Source organism: Panulirus ornatus, chromosome 10 (genome assembly GCF_036320965.1).
Source record: "Panulirus ornatus isolate Po-2019 chromosome 10, ASM3632096v1, whole genome shotgun sequence".
In the NCBI taxonomy this organism is placed as follows: Eukaryota; Metazoa; Arthropoda; class Malacostraca; order Decapoda; family Palinuridae; genus Panulirus; species Panulirus ornatus.
In genome coordinates, this window is record NC_092233.1 from 6,323,577 (window position 1) to 6,342,765 (window position 19,189).

The 19,189-nt window shown below is 47.1% G+C and overlaps 1 protein-coding gene across 6 annotated transcripts in view; it reads left to right on the forward strand.

The window, feature by feature from the left end:
* LOC139750751 (uncharacterized) overlaps positions 1-19,189 on the forward strand; it is a 266,162-nt gene that overhangs the window by 147,937 nt on the left and 99,036 nt on the right. Inside the window, exon 1 of one of the 6 annotated variants that reach the window (XM_071665458.1) lies at positions 12,887-13,440. The exons of 4 other annotated variants lie outside the window; for them this stretch is intronic. Coding sequence is in view for 1 of the 2 variants with exons in the window: in XM_071665455.1 (XP_071521556.1) it covers positions 17,621-17,677 (57 nt within the window). In the remaining variant the exon portion in view is untranslated. Of the gene's footprint in view, positions 1-12,886; positions 13,441-16,584; positions 17,678-19,189 lie in introns of those variants that run through there. One more of the 6 variants, XM_071665455.1, reaches the window with a different exon arrangement.

Below are 19,189 nucleotides of genomic sequence, written 5' to 3' on the forward strand. Positions count from 1 at the left end.
AACCCAGCTGCACAGTGATAGCAGACACTCGCACCGTATCATAACTCTCCCTTCTCCTGGGAATGTGAGATCGACCCATACATGACAGGTTGTTGCCTCCCCCAGAAATAATTTAGATCTTTATCGTCTTTATTAAAGACATTTATGCTCGAAAGAACGTATTCCGCCCGTCTCCTATCATTCAGAAAGTCATTCTCCATATGTGTCAGTCTATAACCCAGTCTTATAAACTCGAATTATTTTTTTTATATTAACTAAACATCAAGTTTAGACCAACTGGACGCCCTTGGGGGAGGGAAAACAAACTCTCGAGTTGAGTTATTGTTGTGGCTTTGCCGAAGTTGGGGTCGTGTCTGCCAGTTGGGGGGACGTGGGTTAAATAGTGGGGTGAGCTGTGTACACCCGCCCTCGCCGGGGATCGAACTTGGGGCCTGTGGATTAGAAAAGAAGTCATCAACGTTAAACCATATTTGGGTTGAAACTGTGTAAGCCACAGAACCCTTTTCATATTCATGAGTCTTCTGTATACTCGAGACTGCACTCCATTCAGAAGCAGGGAAAGGTGAACCACTTGGAGCGAACTGTTCCACGGCAAGACTGCTCTCCTTCCCAACACACACACACACACACACACACACACACACACACACACACACACACACACACACACACACACACACACATCTCCCCCTCCTCCCTACCGACATATACGCCCTGCGTTGGCCTCCTTCCCTCCCTCCCTCCCTCATCCTAATCACCAGCATATCTCAGGTCAGGTGATAACCCTCCCTCTCTCCCTCAAACACCTTTTGTTAATCCCAGTATGAGGGACGACCCGGCGCCTCGCACTACACCCCATATCTCTGTCTTTATGGAAAGTCGTGTTTTTTTTCCTAGGGGGTTGCGACGTGTATAGCCTCCGTGTAGGACAGTGGGGTGAGGAATGTGTGTGATGAGTTCGGCCTGGGGAGAGAGAGAGAGAGAGAGAGAGAGAGAGAGAGAGAGAGAGAGAGAGAGAGAGAGAGAGAGAGAGAGGCTGGGGAGGGGGAAGGAAGGGAGGGAGGGAGGGAGAGGGGAGAATGAGGAAAACTAGAGCAACTTAAAGTGTGAGGTTCAGCGAGAATGGCTCACTCTTGGGTATGTTCGCGTGGTACACTGAAGATATGGTTTACGGTACCCCAGCCAGTGGGCAGGTGCACAGGTGCACGGTACCCCAGATAGGTGCACAGGTGTACGGTACCCCAGCTAGGTGCACAGGTGCACGGTACCTCAGCTAGGTGCACAGGTGCACGGTACCTCAGCTAGATGCACACGTGTACGGTACCCCAGCTAGGTGCACAGGTGCACGGTACCCCAGCTAGGTGCACAGGTGCACGGTACCTCAGCTAGGTGCACAGGTGCACGGTACCTCAGCTAGGTGCACAGGTGCACGGTACCCCAGCTAGTGGCCATTGGTCAGGTACAAGTATCCAGTACCACAGCAAGTGGCCAGGTACGCACCACCCGAGCAATGAAGCTGTACTCTCTCTCTCTCTCTCTCTCTCTCTCTCTCTCTCTCTCTCTCTCTCTCTCTCTCTCTCTCTCTCTCTCTCTCTCTCTCTCTCTCTCTCTCCCAGACCCATTGTTCTGTCAGGGTCGCTTGATCACACACACACACACATACACACAGCTTAATGGCCACCAATTAAATCAACAGATTCAAATAATATCGGGAAAAAAGCTTCTGCTTCATCCACACTCAGACCTATTTGTGGCCTTCACCAGGACAGCTTCATGACGCTAATTAATTGCTTTGTTGCTAATTAAAAGGTATGGGATGGCAACCGTCCTCCTTGTACGGCCCGCTAATTAATGATAAGTGGGTCTGGTAGCGCAATTATATGGTAAATGTGCGAGGAGATCACATGCGAACGTACGAACACATCTCACCAACATTGGCTCCCCAACAAGGCTTCTCTCCAACACCACCTCCGTCCCACCGTCATCGCCTTGCCTTACTTCACCTCCCCAGCACCCCATCTCCCCAACACCCCATCTCCCCAGACACCCAGACCTCTCTCTCAACAACCTGTGTGTGTGTGTGTGTGTGTGTGTGTGTGTGTGTGTGTGTGTGTGTGTCTGGGTCTGTGTCTGTGTGTCCGTGTCTTTGTGTAATTACCTATCTGTAATGTAAGGGGAGAGGGCTCTCCATCAGTCTCTCCCATTCATCCACCACTCTTCTACTCCTTAAGAGAATGGTATTCTAGTTTTGGCTCAATGAGGAATGTAAATAAACTCCTAAACATTTCCTTATCCATAAACTTGAATGCTATTCTAACATTGTCGAGCAGAAATCTCCTAGACTATTCTCTTAACGTGGTATTCTGGTAACAGGTTAGGGACAAGGTCGAATCTCAAGTCCATCTCATATAGATTCCTGTTATTTATTTCCTACCGGATGATATTCCTTTTAGGGGGCCTTCTTGCCCTCTGTCCCATCTTTAATACATTTACTTGGGTTTGAATTTCATCATCAATGTATCAAACCCACTTTGGAATTTGTCTATGTCCCCTTGTAAGTTCATGCAATCTCCCACGCTTTTTCACTTCTCTCATGACCTCTGCATCATCTGGAAACATACTCAGGGTGGAGTCCCTACGTTTTGGTATGTCATTCAGATAGATCAAGAGGAGCAGCGGTTCTAACGCACTCACCCTAGTGACATCAACCCATCTCAAGAAGGCTCCTAATATATACCTCCTTTGCTCCCTTACACTTAGATAATCTTCACTCCATCGAGAACGTCTACCCTTCATTCCCACCTCGTAATCCAACTTCTTGATCAGCCTCCAATGTGGAGTAGTGTCAAATGCTTTCTGGCAAGTGAAACACAAACAATCCACCCAGCTTTCTCTTTTTTCTCTAAACAGAGCTCACTCTTTCACAGAAATATAAGAGATTCGTTGTATACGACTTTCTTTCCCTTAGACTGTGATTCCTCTCGTTTAGGTCATTTCTCCTCTCCAGGAAGTCATCCATATCCTTCCTGATTTACCTTTTCCAATGCCTCTCAGACTAAAGTCCTCAGGGAGAGCGGCCTGAAGTTCAGCGCCTCTTGTTTATCTTCTCCCTTGTCAGTAGGTATGGCGATTGTCCTCTTCCACTCCCCTCGGCACTTTGTCATTCTCCACTGACATCTTGGACCGTCTTTCGAAGTGGTTTATCAAGTGGATCTACTCTCATCTTCAGCACATAATGGCGAGACTTGATCAGGACCTTGAGCCTCGTATGGGTCGAGATCCTTAAGAATCCTTTCTTATGTCCTCTTTTTAGATTTTTGTCAGCGCTTTCTGCGACCTTCTCCCCGTTCCATCTCATTAGCGTCGGGAGCTTTAGTTTCTTCCACTGTGAAAATACTTTTAGACTCGTGTTCTCTCTCTCTCTCTCTCTCTCTCTCTCTCTCTCTCTCTCTCTCTCTCTCTCTCTCTCTCTCTCTCTCTCTCTCTCTCTCTCTCTCTCTCCACACATACACACACACACACACACATCCTTACACCATCATCCTCCTCTTCATTTCTTCCGTCTGGTCCCCTTTAGCCTGGTGTGTGCAGCTCTTAAACTGACAGTTTACCCCAGATGACTGTATGGAAAAGTTTCAGACCGTCGCCTGACTTTTCCGCACTCTTCATGTCGCCGTTCCTTTGTTCCTGCTTTCTTATCCTGGTACACTCGCTCCTTTCTCTCCTTTACCTTGAAAATGCTACTGGTTGGAATGTCACCTTTATCATCATCGCAAAAGATCTCGAAGGTCCTTTGTTTTTTGACATCTGTGTGTGTGTGTGTGTGTGTGTGTGTGTGTGTGTGTGTGTGTGTGTGTGTGTGTGTGTGTGTGTGTGTGTCTGTATGTGTGTGTGTGTGTGTGTGTGTGTGTGTGTACAAGCCTGTCTATATTTTCGTCATGTGACATTCCAGTTTATATTCCTCGTTAATTCATTCGTCATACCCTGTAATGTTTGGGGCTTGATAGAATTCATCACTGGTTATATAAGGTCAAAGGTCAGAGTCATAGTTGTCACGACGTCGTCATGCGGCTGGCATACGGGTGGCACCGACTTGCTGCCAGTCGGCCAGTATGCAGTTGTCGTACTGCTGAGGGAGCCAAGGTCGACTAGTGGACCAGAAGTCTCTCGCGCCTGGGTCTTGTAACGTACCTACACGTGTTGGGGACTCCCACACCCCCGCTATAATTACATGTAATCAACCTCTAATTACCTCCTGGAGGCAGCCAGGAACAATTATGATTGATCATTATGGCCATCATTACTCGCATAACTAATTTAAGGTATCATCAGTGACTTGAGTTTCCCAATATCAAGTCGACCCTTGAAGGAGGGTCATTTGTCCCCCAAAGACCTGTTACCTGAAGATCTGTTACCTGAGGCTTATTTTAGCTCTTAGCTGTCAGCCTGGAACCGTGGCAGAGAATTCTATTCCTGGAAAGCGTATTGCTTCTTTTTTTTTTTTTTTTTTTTTTTGTCACTGTGACAAAACTTGCCTTAATGGGAATGGATATCTGGATCATCTCACGACTGGAGTTATTTATATTCGTAACCTGTGACGTCAGTCGAAGCTGCCTTGAGTGAACCAGGTGACCGAAGCATCGGTAACCTTGCCTCGCGGTTTTAGTGAACCAGGTGGCCGAAGCATCGGTACTCTAGCTTTAAGACTTCAGTGAACCAGGTGACCGAAGCATCGGTACTCTAGCTTTAAGACTTCAATGAACCAGGTGACCGAAGCATCGGTACTCTTGCTCTACTGCCCCACCGAACTAGGTGACCGAATCATCGGTACCTATGCTTTAAGACTTCAATGAACCAGGTGACCGAAGCATGGGCACTCTGTTCTACAGCCCCACCGAAACAGATGACAGAAGCATCGGTACCCTTGCTCTAAGGCTTTAGTGAAACATATAAACGATGCATCGGAACCCATGCTCTAAGCTTCAGTGAACCAGGTGGTCGAAGCATCCGCACCCTGGCTCCACGGCCTCACTGAACCAGGTGACTGAAGCATCGGTACCCATTGTCTACTACTGCTTCAGTGAACCAGTTTGGTTGTTGAGACTATAGTTGTGTTGTAGGCAGATGGAGTGGCCGTTGGTGTGATTGGCTGATGTTAATGGTTGAGGTTGTGAAAAGCGGACGTAGATGTAGCATCGATTCTGCTTGTTATGATGCATGTAGTGTATATCTACGCGTTTGTGGTAGTTTGTGTTACTGATGACTGTTCTGTGGAAGCGTCTGCGGTGGTAGGATTGTGGCTGTGGTAATGTCTGTGGTGGTGGTGGTGGTGGTGACTGTGGTTGTGGTAGGTGGTGGTAGCTGTGGTGATTCCTCAGCATCTGTGGCACAGCTCCTGTGGTAGTGTCTGCTGGAGGGTGGTGACTGGGTTGTTGTGGTAAATACGACTTTGACAGGTACTCTTTAAACTCATTTGTTTGCAAAATTGTCCCGTGTTTTTCACTCTGTGGTTGGTGTTGAGTGTTGGTTTACCGTTGTGGTTGTTGGTTTACCTTTGGGGTTGGTGAGTGTTGGTTTACGTTTGTGGTTGGTGAGTGTTGGTCTACCTCAGTGGTTGGTGAGTGTTAGTCTACCTCTGTTTGATAAAGTTTAGTTTTACCTTGCCATTTGTAAACGTTAGTTTACCTCGTCAGTCTTAGTTTACCTCGTAAATGTTAGTTTACCTTGTCGATGTAGTGTCAACATCTTAATTTTCCTTGAACGATTCAGTTCTTTTGTGTCCTCACCAGCCTTGACCAAGCTTCCCATCCACTCTCGTCCAGTTCGCCCGATCCCCTCCTTCCGACATTTATCTAAACTGTTTCTTTTTTTTTTTTCTTTCCATAAACGTTTTAAGTATTTCAGAGGAGATCGCTGCCGCCCACACCGGGTTGGGAACCAGTGCAAATATTGGCATTTCCAATTCCCAGCCTGGCTTGATGGATGCATAAATTACGGGCGGGAAAACCAATACACCCGCCATAAAGGGAACATTCGCTATAAAACGGATAATGAAATGTTTGCATATATATATATATATATATATATATATATATATATATATATATATATATATATATATATATATATATATATATACACACACACACACATATCAACTCGTTACCCCAGACCAGATTTTCAGGAGCAATATATCGAAATTTTGAGAAACACACACCCACCCACCCACACACACACACACTACCACACACACCGCACAACACAGGACTTCCTGGTGTAGTTGTTTAGGTCACTGACCATGGAGTCGCACAGGTCCCGCGTGGTAAGGTCTGCCGCATGGGTACGAGTCTGGACGCATGGCAGACGCACACCCAACCCGGTGTCATCCTCCCTGGGGCTAGTTGATAAATAGTTACCTGATTAAGCTAGGATACGAGTCTATGTGTGTGTGTGTGTGTGTGTGTTGTGAGTTGGGTGGGTGGTGTATACACAATAAGGCGTCATGAAAGGCTATTCTACCAGGTTCAGGCGAGACAACACAAGTGTAAAACACTCTCTCCTTAACACAGAAATACCAATCACAGTTAGTAATCACACCCACACACACACACACACACACACGCCACACCCACCCCCCCACACCCCCCCACCACACACCCACCAAACTCACACACAACCAACAAACCACACACACACACACACACACACGCACACACACACACACACACACACACACAGTCCATGAACATGTGCATTGCTAATCAAGCAGACAGCTTAGTTTCCCATAATTATGTGTAAGTCAACTACTCTATTACTATAACACCACCAATGTGAGAATATCCATCACTTAATGTTCACCATTAAATATACAATGTATGTCAACACAGTGTTACTGCAGGTCAACCAATATGTAACTTTACATCACATAATGTTCAACATTGAATACATAATATATGTAGACACAATACTACTGCAGTTCAACCAATATGTAACTTCAGCCAATATGTATCTTCAACCAATATGTAACTTTCCATCACGTCATGTTCAAGTAGTCACCAGTAAATGTATAATGTATAAACCATACACTTTGCTGGGTCAGTCTTCCTGTATTATGTAGACAGACCTCACTCATCATGGGGCTTGTTCAAAGCGCACAAGTAGCCACCTCCACCTTGACCTTAAGATCTTTTCTGGTTAATTAACAGCTAATTAACTACTATGACCTTCAATGATACAATTCCTCAACTGTGTATCATCTGCCGAATGACCCGTTAAATTCTACAGACCGTTCTCTATTTATCTCTTCATTTATTTACATGATGACAGAGTGGTGAAAATGTGAAGTTACAAGGACAGCAAGGCTTTGCAAATGGACCTAGACAAATCTAATGCGACAGTGTTTGGACAAACAGCAAATATAATTCATCCCTGGAATTCCACTAAGTCAAGGAGATAGATGGGTGAGGGTTGAAACAGCTCACACTATTGGGTGTTATATTGCAGGAAACGAAACACAAGAGTGACACCGTGGACGAGACCCTGATGATGATGTCATCAGACTCACCTTGTCTCCATGGACATCATATGAGAAGGATCGTAATGCAGACATAACCCACTCGAAGCCCATGGTGTGATGTGTTGGAAGATACTCACTCACGACGTGCATTAGGCTCGAAAATGAACCATGCCGCGACAGTCTGGCCTCCTCGCCTGTGGAGTCATAGGGTATTACTGGAAGGGAATCCACCAGACTCCTGGAACAAGAGCAGTACTGGACTTGACTCCAGTGAGCTACGAAGAAGGGGAAGGGAAAGCCCGTCGATCTCTTTTCTCTGGGAGAAGGAAGGATCCTGAGAGACGTGATCACTAAATCTACTACATTCCTAGGAGGCCAGGACGCTGGAAAGATGAGGGGGGGACAGTTCTTTGAAGTCGGATGAAAATTTAGATCGAGAGGGTATAATTGGAAATCAGGCGGGAAAAGTGTGAGGAAGGGATACCAAAGATGTGTTCCTCCTGCAGGCGGGTTGTGGAGTCATGGGACGAGCGACGAGTAGATGAAGTAAATCCAAAGGGAAATGTCGGGGTCAAAAAGATCTATGACACGGGTGCTGTGGTAAGAGCCCAGATGTTATGAGTTTAATGTTCTCTCACCCTGCTCATAACTATGTGATATGGAGAAGGCTAGTGTGTGTGTGTGTGTGTGTGTGTGTGTGTGTGTGTGTGTGTGTGTGTGTGGGTGGGTGGGTGTCTTTACAGGCATGGGAGTAAAGACATGATACGTATACACAAGGGTATATACAGGTGTAAAGACGCGGTATAAATGTCCAAGGGTAAGAGGTGGGGCAACACGACCCATCTTCACTGCTGACGTAACAAGACGGTCTGCTGGCCTGAGGCTTCGTCTGAGGCACCTCGGACCCAGGACAAGAGTACGGACGACGGCTTCCCCTCTGGCAGCAGGTCTTGCTGCCTCTACTGTAGCGTCAGACGCAGACGACGGCGAACTGTGGCAGTGTAGCGACATCTACACGGGTGCCATCCCTACACCCGCGAGCGTCGCTACAAGAGGATGGCAGATGTAGACTCTCTCTCTCTCTCTCTCTCTCTCTCTCTCTCTCTCTCTCTCTCTCTCTCTCTCTCTCTCTCTCTCTCTGGAGTGCCTCTGCTTCCCTTCCTCGTCCACTGTTCCTCTTTTGGACGCCACATATTTTTTTTTCCTTTCTTTGCCCTCCATCCACATATTCCACGACACCCTCCACTCTTCCACGACATCCTCGTTCGTATCCACTCACGACTTACGCTCCACTTGACATTCTGTGGCGGGGCAGCGCCTACTTCCCTCCTCCCTGCGTGGGGCTTACATTAAGTGCCAACCCTCAGGTATGTACCGCTACCACCACTGCCAACAACACCACCACCACCACTGCTGCCACCAACACCACCACCACCACCACCACTATCTCTCTGCCATCCTCAGCCTCACCCATGGCCTCCTGTATGGTCCGTACAACCGGTATTTTCCATCTTTTGTGGCATATGATCTCGTCTTCCTGGTCTGGCCACCATTTTTCATCGTTTGTGTTGCGTTCCTGAATCGTCTTTCCCACGCTCTGTTTATTTTTGTTTTGTCTGTTTTGTTTCTTTTGGTCTTTCTTTTGAGTCTTTCCATTCTTGATATTCCCATTTTCTAATTCTTTCTTGTGCTAATTCTTCTTCTTCTTCTTCTTCTTCTTCTTCTTCTCTTCTTCTTCTTCTTCTTCTTCTTCTTCTTCTTCTTCTTCTTCTTCTTCTTCTTCTTCTTCTCCTCCTCCTCCTCCTCCTCCTCCTCCTCCTCCTCCTCCTCCTCCTCCTCCTCCTCCTTCATACTACCATATCTCATCTCGACGCTGTCTGTTGATTCATCTTTTTGCTCTTATCACTTCCCATCTTCATTTTTCCTCCTTTTATCAATCTTAGTCGCGTTTTCTGGTTTCGTCTTTTTCCTTTATTCTTTTTTCATATTCTCATCAAATTGTAATTAATTCTCAACATCTTCTGCCTCCCTACTCTTCCTGCACGTCGCCGTTTCATCCTTCGTTCTTACTTTATGAATTCTGTTTCTCCCTGCCCTTATTTACTTTCTTCCTGCCCTTATTTACTTTCTTCCTGCCTTTATTTACTTTCTTCCTGCCCTTATTTACTTTCTTCCTGCCCTTATTTACTTTCTTCCTGCCCTTATTTACTTTCTCCCTACCCTTATTTACTTTCTCCCTACCCTTATTTACTTTCTCCGTACCCTTATTTACTTTCTCCCTACCCTTATTTACTTTCTCCCTGTCTTTAGATAGCTTCTTCATGGACTTATTTACGTTTTATTTACGTTTTCCTTGTCCTGATTTAGTTTTCCCCTGACCTTATTTAGACTATCTCTGTCCTTATTTTGTTTCTACCTTGTTTTAGTGTTTCTTCCTGACCTTATTTACTTTCTTCTTGCCTTTATTTGGTCCCCCCGTCCTTATTCAGTTTCCTCTCGCTCTTCCTACTAACCTTATTTTCTCATTTTCATCTTCTCCAGTCCTTCCTTTTTCCAGTCCCCGTTGGTGTCCTGATGATTGTGTGGGTGGAGGGGAACCCTGTCTGTCATCAGAGGTGCGGGTTGGGAGTAGCCGCTGAGGTGCTGCAGGGTGCGTTCCTGTGTCCTTCTCTTGAACCAGGTGAGCACAGTGGAATACAAGGGGATTCAAACTAGCAACAGACCATTGGGTAATAACGAGGCTGGTGTTTTTGGTGCTGGAAAAGAGGTTTGTGTTACTGCAGCGCTGGAAGAGGTCTTTGTGATGCTGGAAGAGGTCTTTGTGATGCTGGAAGAGATCTCTGTGATGCTGGAAGAGGTCTTTGTAAGCTGAAGAGATGTTTGTGATGTTGGAAGATATCTTTGTGCTCCTTCAGTGGTGTTAAGGTCATACCACCTCGCTGTAGGACCATGGGTAGACTCTATACCGTACGTGTATCTGTGTTACGCTGTGTAACAACCTCTCTGTCTCCTCCTACAGGAGCCACTTATATAATAACAGGAAGCTCTGCCTTCCTCCTATATTATAACAAAAAGCTCCGCCTTTCTCCTATATAATAACAGGAAGCTCTGCCTTCCTCCTGTATTATAACAGGAAGCTCCGCTTTTCTCCTATATAATAACAGGAAGCTCCGCCTTCCTCCTGTATTATAACAGGAACCTCCGCCTTCCTCCTATATTATAACAGAAAGCTCCACCTTCCTCCTTTATTATAACAGGAAGCTCTGCCTTCCTCGCAAGACTCCCTCCACCACACAACCCACATGGCATCCCCCTCCACCTGGTGTTGATCCCAGCCAGCCTCGAACCTCCTCCACCCCTTCCCTCCTTTCCCCCTTCCTCCTCCCCCCCCCCCCTCTCTCTCTCTCTCTCTCTCTCTCTCTCTCTCTCTCTCTCTCTCTCTCTCTCTCTCTCTCTCTCTCTCTCTCTCTCTCTCTCTCCCCCTGTCCACATGGCACTCATTCCGACCCCTCAGTTCTGGTCGTCACTTCCGGGAACTTCGTGTTAGCTGCGTAAAAATAATAGTAAGAAAAAAAAAGAAGAAAAAGACTGGCAGGGTCTTAATTCAGCATGGCTGCCATTGGTGCCACATCTCCTTCTGCTGCCGAGAGACGCCGTTCATTTTCTTTATACTACTTGCCTCCTCCTCCTCCTCCCTCCTCCTCCCTCTGGGGCTGCTACGGCTCCAACTGGACTCGTCCTCGTATCTCGTGGCTCTTCAGGAGGGCCCACTTGTTGCCTGTAAAGGGGGGGTGTGGTGTGGGGGTTGGTTGTGGGTGGCGGTGGGATCTGAAGTAGTGACACGCAGGAGGAGGGAGGGAGGGTAGGGGAAGATAAAGAAGGGAGGGAAGGGAAGGGAAGGGGAGGGAGGAAGAAGAGGGAGGGAGGGAAGGCGTCGGGAAACACAGGTACACCAGACAATGTTGTCGCAGGGGCACCGGTTGAGGGAGGGAGGGGGTTGGAAGGGGTTGGAGGAGGGGTCGTCTTGGCTCACCTCCAGTCACGTCATCATCCACCCCGGGTGACGTCACACAGGAAGTCAGATGAGGGGGGGCCCACACACCTGCTGTGTCGAGTTGTTGTTTCTAGTCTCTCTCTCTCTCTCTCTCTCTCTCTCTCTCTCTCTCTCTCTCTCTCTCTCTCTCTCTCTCTCTCTCTCTCTCTCTCTTGGAACACACACACACACACACACATGCACGTCTCCCCAGCATGGCCACCAAAAAGTTGAGCATATATATATATATATATATATATATATATGCTGGACGAGGCCCCGCAACAGCTGGCAACAAAGGGTGACCCGGCAGCCAGGAGAGAAAAAGCGAGACGATACATCACAGCGGTTAAGACGCTCACCGAGCTGGACATTTCATATACAGGGACGAACCGACCGCTCATACGAAGGGATGAGTCAGGGTGCGGAAGACGACAATGAAATTCAGGAATGTCTGTAATTACACACACACACACACACACACGCATACACACACACGCGAACACATACACACACATATGTACGCCTGCCTTAGGCTAGGGTATGTGTGTGTGTGTGTGTGTGTGTGTACAGAAGAGTTAAGTCATGGGTACAGTCTCGAACATGAGTTCGACCCCCCCATGGCGAGACCAAGTCGCAGGAATGAGTCTTCGAACTGACCTTGACACCCCACTCCCCTCCCTCCCTCCCTCCTTCCTTCCCGACTGGTATTAGTGTGGTATCCAACCCATAGATGGCGCTGACGCCTTACTACCGTCACCATCGTGTAACACAGAAGACCTGCTAGGTGTCCTGTCTTACCAAAAATAATAATCCATTGGCTCTCACTGTGCTCAGAGAGAAAAAAAAAAAAACACACCAATATCCCACAGTGAAAATGGTACGAGTCGATGATATTTCTTAGAATTATTATGACACATTTGACCAGTACATAATTCGCATAATTATATACCTTCTACATTCGTTTTCTTTCTCTGAACGTGACACTTAACGAACAAGCGAGTCAGTATGTGTTTCACACAAAGACTTTCCGATTGTCGTAATGGTACTGGAAGAAATGTTGTACATTTCTCACGTTTTGTATCTCTCCTGTAAGATTGGATTCGAACCCTTACATATGACAAGGTAGTGGCCAAAAAGACACGAGTGACAATGCAGACGATGAAACCGCCTAAGTTTTAAGTGTTGTAAGTTGTTTATAACAAACTAAGTGACCGACCGACCCCACCCCCTCCCCCCACCCCCTCCCCCCACCTCCTTTTCCCTCCCTCACCCCCCCCCCCCTTCCTCAACCCAGCGTCGCTCCAGTACTTCGCTGAACCTAAGCGTGGCTGGACGCATGCGGGTGTCAGTGACGCTTGCGGCTTCCAGTGACGCTTGCGGCTTCCAGTGTTTTTTTTTTTTTGCTTTTCATGACGGAAGAGAAGTGTCGACTTAGTGGGTACGAACACTACATACGATCTGGAGGAACATTGTGTGGTTACGTCAGTTACGTCATGTCTTAGAATCGGATAATCGGCTCCCCCCCTCCCCCCCCCCAATCGGCGACACCCATCATCTCGGGGCATTACAGTGACCCGATTTCTTGAAATACGCCTTCGTTAGACGTGTCAATAAGGACGAGACTGCCCGAGTGTGCTCTTAACGGAACGATGATACTTCACGACCGCTTGTGTGTTCACGAAGCTACACCGTGAATGAGTTCGGGGACGAAGTAGCTTCAAAGGACATTTCGCCACCAAGGTCGCTGGCTCCTCCCTCCACCCGCTGCTCATCCTCATCTGTGAGGACCAGTGAGAGGCGCAGGTCACGATCCTCACTCACTCCCGGAACTGCTGGAGGCCACTGTGAAGTTCATCAGGAACACCTGTTGCGTATCTTTGCGTACGAGGTAAGATGTGGTGGCGCGTGCCCACAAAAGGCACCTGCGTGCCATTTCCAACCATGTAAGTATGGGGAAATGTAGTTGTATCGGTTACAGAGGATCTCTAAGTATACTCATGGTCTTAGTATACTCACCGTCTAGTATACTCACCGTCTGTGGTAGGTGCAAAGTGACTTTTGGGCTCACCCGTTCATTGCCAGAGGTTAGCGATCCAGACCGTGACGCATTCACGGGCCCCCGCTCACGGTCGAGTGCGTAAGTTCGAATCCTGGTGACGGAAGTTGGTCCACAGTCAACCCAGCTGTTCATCCACTATTAGGATATATATGGCCTTGATTAGGGCCTCAGCTGCCCATGCCGTCTCAGCGAACGTACAAAAATTGGATAGCTTGGCACAGGCAACTGAGTACCTAAATATAGGCTCTCTCATAACGTTACATAGATATATTCCTCAGCCTAAGCCTGGTACCCCATGTATCGACCAATCCGTAAGGGAGGATGAACAGCAGAGTTGACTGTGGACCGACTGCCGCAACCAAGATTCGAACCTATGCCTTCGCTGTCGCTACGGTCAGCGACGCTAATTGCTATACGCCATAAGTCCACACACAAAAAAACACACCTTCAGGCAATATGAATCGTTTCTTTCATTCTTTTTAACGCTGAATTGATCCACTAAAACTCGCATTATTGGACAGTATCATCTCATTTTCTTTAACCTTTGTGTGGTATGAATTGTGAAAGACTCGGTACAATTACGACATTGAGCAAAACATGACTGATAAGTGTTCCAGCCTCCCATCTCTCGTCCATGCCTTCGCCCAGAGGGCTGAGGAGGGATTCGACCAGGTTTGAGGCACGCATCTGGTCGACGCCGGATGTTCTGCCAGGGCAGATGAACCTTATCATGTCAACATCCCAACTCCCCGACTAACATCATAAACCTGATGTTGACCTTGTCATGTTCGCCAGGGTTGTGTGTGTGTGTGTGTGTGTGGTGCCACACATCCGGCGCTAGAGAGCCACACCCCAAGTCTTTCACACACTCCTCCCTCTAGCAGCAACCCCCTCCTCATTTATCAACAACCCCCTCGTCATTATCAACAACCCCCTCCTCATCAACATCCACCACCTCATTATCAACAACCCCCTCCTCATTATTAACAACCCCCTCCTCATCAACATCCACCACCTCATTATCAACAACCCCCTCCTCATTATTAACAACCCCCTCCTCATTATCAACATCCACCACCTCATAATTAACATCCACCACCTCATTATCAACAACCACCTCATTATAGGCTCGCTCTTGTGCCATACCCGCAATGAAAATACAAGTATGAGTTATGCATTATTATACGTAACAAATAACTAGTCTCCCACATTTCAGTTATTTAAATGTTAATTTCTGCTTACTATAGTCACATTGTGTATTAGTTATTCAGCGCCTTCATTAACGGAATAACTTTATATGTTTTGTTATCGGGAATATCTCTGAACACTATTTTTAGATAACCAAAACAGTACATTGTTTATTTTTATCGTCTGCTATTGACTCTGGCTACCCGTCAGTGAGGACACCCTATTGACGTATGTAGTTAAGACTATCGCCACCGCTGGCGCTGTTTTGTCTCATTTAGGGTCGATATAATGCTTCAGTTTCGCAGACCCAAGGAGGGTTCGAACTTTTGTTCGAGACCCACGGAGGGTTCGAACTTTTGTTCGAGACCCACGGAGGGTTCGAACTTTTGTTCGAGACCCAAGGGGGGTTTGAACTTTTGTTCGAGACTGTATACGTTTATGCGAGACGAGGCAACGTGAGTGTAATGCTGTCTTTTTCTAACACACAAATAGCAATCATAGACACTTAGTTTTGATTTTGATTTTCTTGGGGGAGCTACTCTTGGTTTGAAAATTCATCCCTATCTAATTTCCCTCGTTACTGTATCAGCGAAGCAGTAAACTGTGTGAGTGTATTGGAAAAGATCACAATTGAGCGCGTGATGAAGTAAATTCCTCCTTATCCACGGGGAAATAAAACACGATAAACTCGAAAAGTTCCCAAGTGCACTTTCGTGTAATGATCACATTAAGGGAGATACGATTAAGAAATATAAGTCAGTTGATATACAACGAAGAGACGTAGCTATGACGCCATTTGGTAGATACGCACCTTTTTTTTTTTCTTTACCAAATGGCGTCCTAGCTACGTCTCTTTGTTGTATATTGACTGACTTACATTTCTTGTATCTCCACCTGTTGATGTGATCATTACACGAAAGTGCACCTGAGAAGTTATCGTGTTTTATTTCCCTTTCGATAAGAAGGAAATATATATATATATATATATATATATATATATATATATATATATATATATATATATATATATATATATTCTACGAAGGTGTGAGTTGACTGGGCCTCCCACGCAGACCGCAGCCATCCGCGAGATTGTCTTGATGTAAATACGCAAGTCTGGCTGCCTGGCACACGCCAACGTTTTTCAATTCATTCGCTTATTCTCGCCACATCCTCCTCCCTACTGCTCAGGGGGTGTACTGAGCACCTTCTCTTTCACCAGCTTCTCCTGGTGGTGCTGAGAATCCCAATAGTGTGTAGGTATAAGAGGGAACGGGTGGTAGTACAGGGGTAGAGTTGTCCACATCCACAGAGCTCCATTGGTTCATTCATGTGGGGAGGTGGGTCGGGCAGCGTGCCAGCCAGGCCTTGCCACGACCTCGCGTCCTCCCCCCCACCACCTTCTGGTTCTTTAGGGTTACGTAACAGCAGCTTTTTGACTGGTTTTCCGAGGCCTTCATTTTTTTTTCGGTGAGTGTGAGGTGTCACGACGCGATGGAGTGGGTGTGGGGGGCCAGCTGGGTAGCTGTGAGGGAGAGAGAGGGAGGGAGGTGTGTAGTGACGGAGTGTTGGAGCTCGTGATAGTGGTGGCATGACTGACCGTGGCGATGGAGGAAGGAAGTACCTCCCTCCCTCGTGTGTTGGTGGTCGTTAATGACGGCGGTCGGGTGGTAAATATGGACCGCAGGGAAGGGGGAAAAAAAAAAGAGAGGGAGAGACCAGGAGGAAATAAACATCAGCAGTGAGTGTGGACGACGGGGGTCTCCTCGCCCAGAGCCTCCCCAGTCTGGCCCAACTCACCTCCCCGCACACACGTGTGTACAGGAACGCTGCACGCACGCCTACAACACCCTGTACGTGCACACACGCCCACCACGTTCCATGGCCTTACGGGTGTACTCACTCACACCTCATGTGTGACACATCAAGTTCAGCCTCACACCTAGAATGAGGGCGTAGGTAATTTCTACATACCCAAAAGGCACTGACGTAGCTACCTTTTAAAGCAGGAACACCATAGTCCAAGGAGCTACGTTGTGTCAGTGCAAGGAGAAGGAGAAGCAACAGCAGCATCAACAACAACAGATCACGTCATTTACCTTCAAGGCCGAGGCATCAGAGGCGCAGCGCGTGCCCATCAACAGGTGAACGCCAGTGTCCCCAGTGAGGATCTGTCGGAGCTGAATGACAACGCCCCTGCGTGTCATACTCGCTGAGGACGCGGGGTTTGGCTGGCCGGCACAACCAGCTCCATCCTCACCACCAACCCTGAACATCACGTCACCATGAAAGCTTTCAAGGTTCGAGAGGGGGAATCCAACTCTCCTTCTCACAAATACGAGACATTCGAGTCACTGTGAAACCCTGAAAATACAGGACTCGTATCATTGTCATTCGCTTGGAAAGTAAGCAAACGGGGCTGTGTAAACTCTTGTAAACAAATTGGCCTGTATACATTACTTGTAAACAAACTCGCCTGTGAATATTACTTGTAAACAAACTGGCTTGTGTATGTTACTTGTAAACAAAGTGGCCTGTGTAAACGTAAACAAACTAGCCTATGTAAACCATCGAAAAGCCTCTGAATCATAAGTGTCGAAACTACGAAACCCCGTGTCGAACCCGAGGTTCACGCTTCACCACAAACGTAGGCGAGCTTCGACCCCACGACTCGACATTGAACTCGAGAGTGAACAGGTTATAAAACACACACCCCTGGACCAGTGTCAGTGACTTGTGGAGGACGAGACCTCTTGAGGACATCACCAGCAGGTATAGCGTCAGGCTGGGTGAGGTCACACGAGGGACTAAGTGTATATATATGTGTGTGTGTATTCGTGACCCGCTAGGTGTAGCATCTGCCATCACTCCTTTAGCGGTAAGTGGGTGTTTTGGGGAGAGGTCTGACTTCCCCCGGTGGTCTCTTTCTGATCTTTTGACAGATATTCTCGATTGTGTCCAGTAAAATAGGTGACGCAGTGCCAAGAATAGTTGAACAAATGTAGCGGCCTGTGTCACCATTTGCTCTCTTGTATTTCTATCGGCTTTGCGAAGCATGTTTCCATTGATGGTTTTTTTTTGGCTTGAAACCTAAGTGTGTGAGGGGGTGTGTCCGAATGAGGACCACGTGATCCCTGCCTTATGGCAGTGTGTGGCGAGACAAGATGCCAGTTGTCCTTTAACCTCCCGACACGTCTTTAGGCAAACGTGACATGACACTCGCGCCACCACCTTTTTGTAGTGAAGACTTGCCTGAACGTGCGTACAACTGGATGACCAAGTATGTTAAGGCAGGTCAGTGTGAATGCTAGACATGTAACGTCGAAAAACCATAACAAGACGACTCGAAGCTCACACCAAACAAGAGACACACCACACAGAAACACCACAAACATAATAAGATCCAAACCCACAGACGCACACTAAATTCTCCTTGTAGAAAATCGGTATTGTGGGAGGGTTTAAGCCAACCTATGGACTTAGGAGGAGTAGCAGTCTTTCTCACGTTCATCCTTGCACCAGCAGGTCTCAGATAGCTTCGTGCTGCCAGGCAGTAGACTCCTCTTCTCGTCCCTGCAGATATCTTCCTTAGTCACTTTGAGATATTATGAACTGGGGTCGTGAGTGATGGGACATATTTTTAGCTCTAGAAAATGGGAGTTTCTTATCTGGCTACATTTGCTATTTTGCCCAGCATGTAATCTGCCGACATCTGATGATGACAGACAACATTAGAATTAAAAGATCACCTTCAGTATATTTTGCTATAAATATAGATATCTAATTGCTCTATACATTGCTGAAGCATTCCTGTGATAATGTGGGTGAAGGGGCTATAGGTGGGAGGTGGGTGGAGGCCAGTACAGAGCGTACGGTGGGTACAGTACATGGGGGGGGTGACAGGTGGGGCCCCGAGTGGGGCCTACGGACGCAGAGGGTCCTCATCCCGTCGGTAAAGAAGGGAAGAATGTTGATGGCTCTGAGTTACAGAAGAGACACTGACGTTTGAAACAGTACAAAGGAAGGTTAAAATACAGCTTATGTACAACGCACACTGTACACAATGTACCACATAATGTACTCGGACCATACCAAATAGAGATGTCAAGATATATAGAATACAGTGTGGTATTTATGGTTACACGAGTTCCTGTAATATGAAACTCCTGTAACATGATACAGTTAAGGTTCAGTGGATACAGTACAAAGATGTCTTCGAATACATCCGTCTCGGTAAAATAGCCGCAAAAGCCTTGCTACAGTAGATCTTAAGGCTTGAAATCACTTGTTTTAAAGCACTGGTCACTGAAGTTTTCGAGTGTGTGTGTCTATTTAGATGCATACCGGAGGCGACACTTGGAATACCCAGCGTCATAAGTTTTTCGCGACT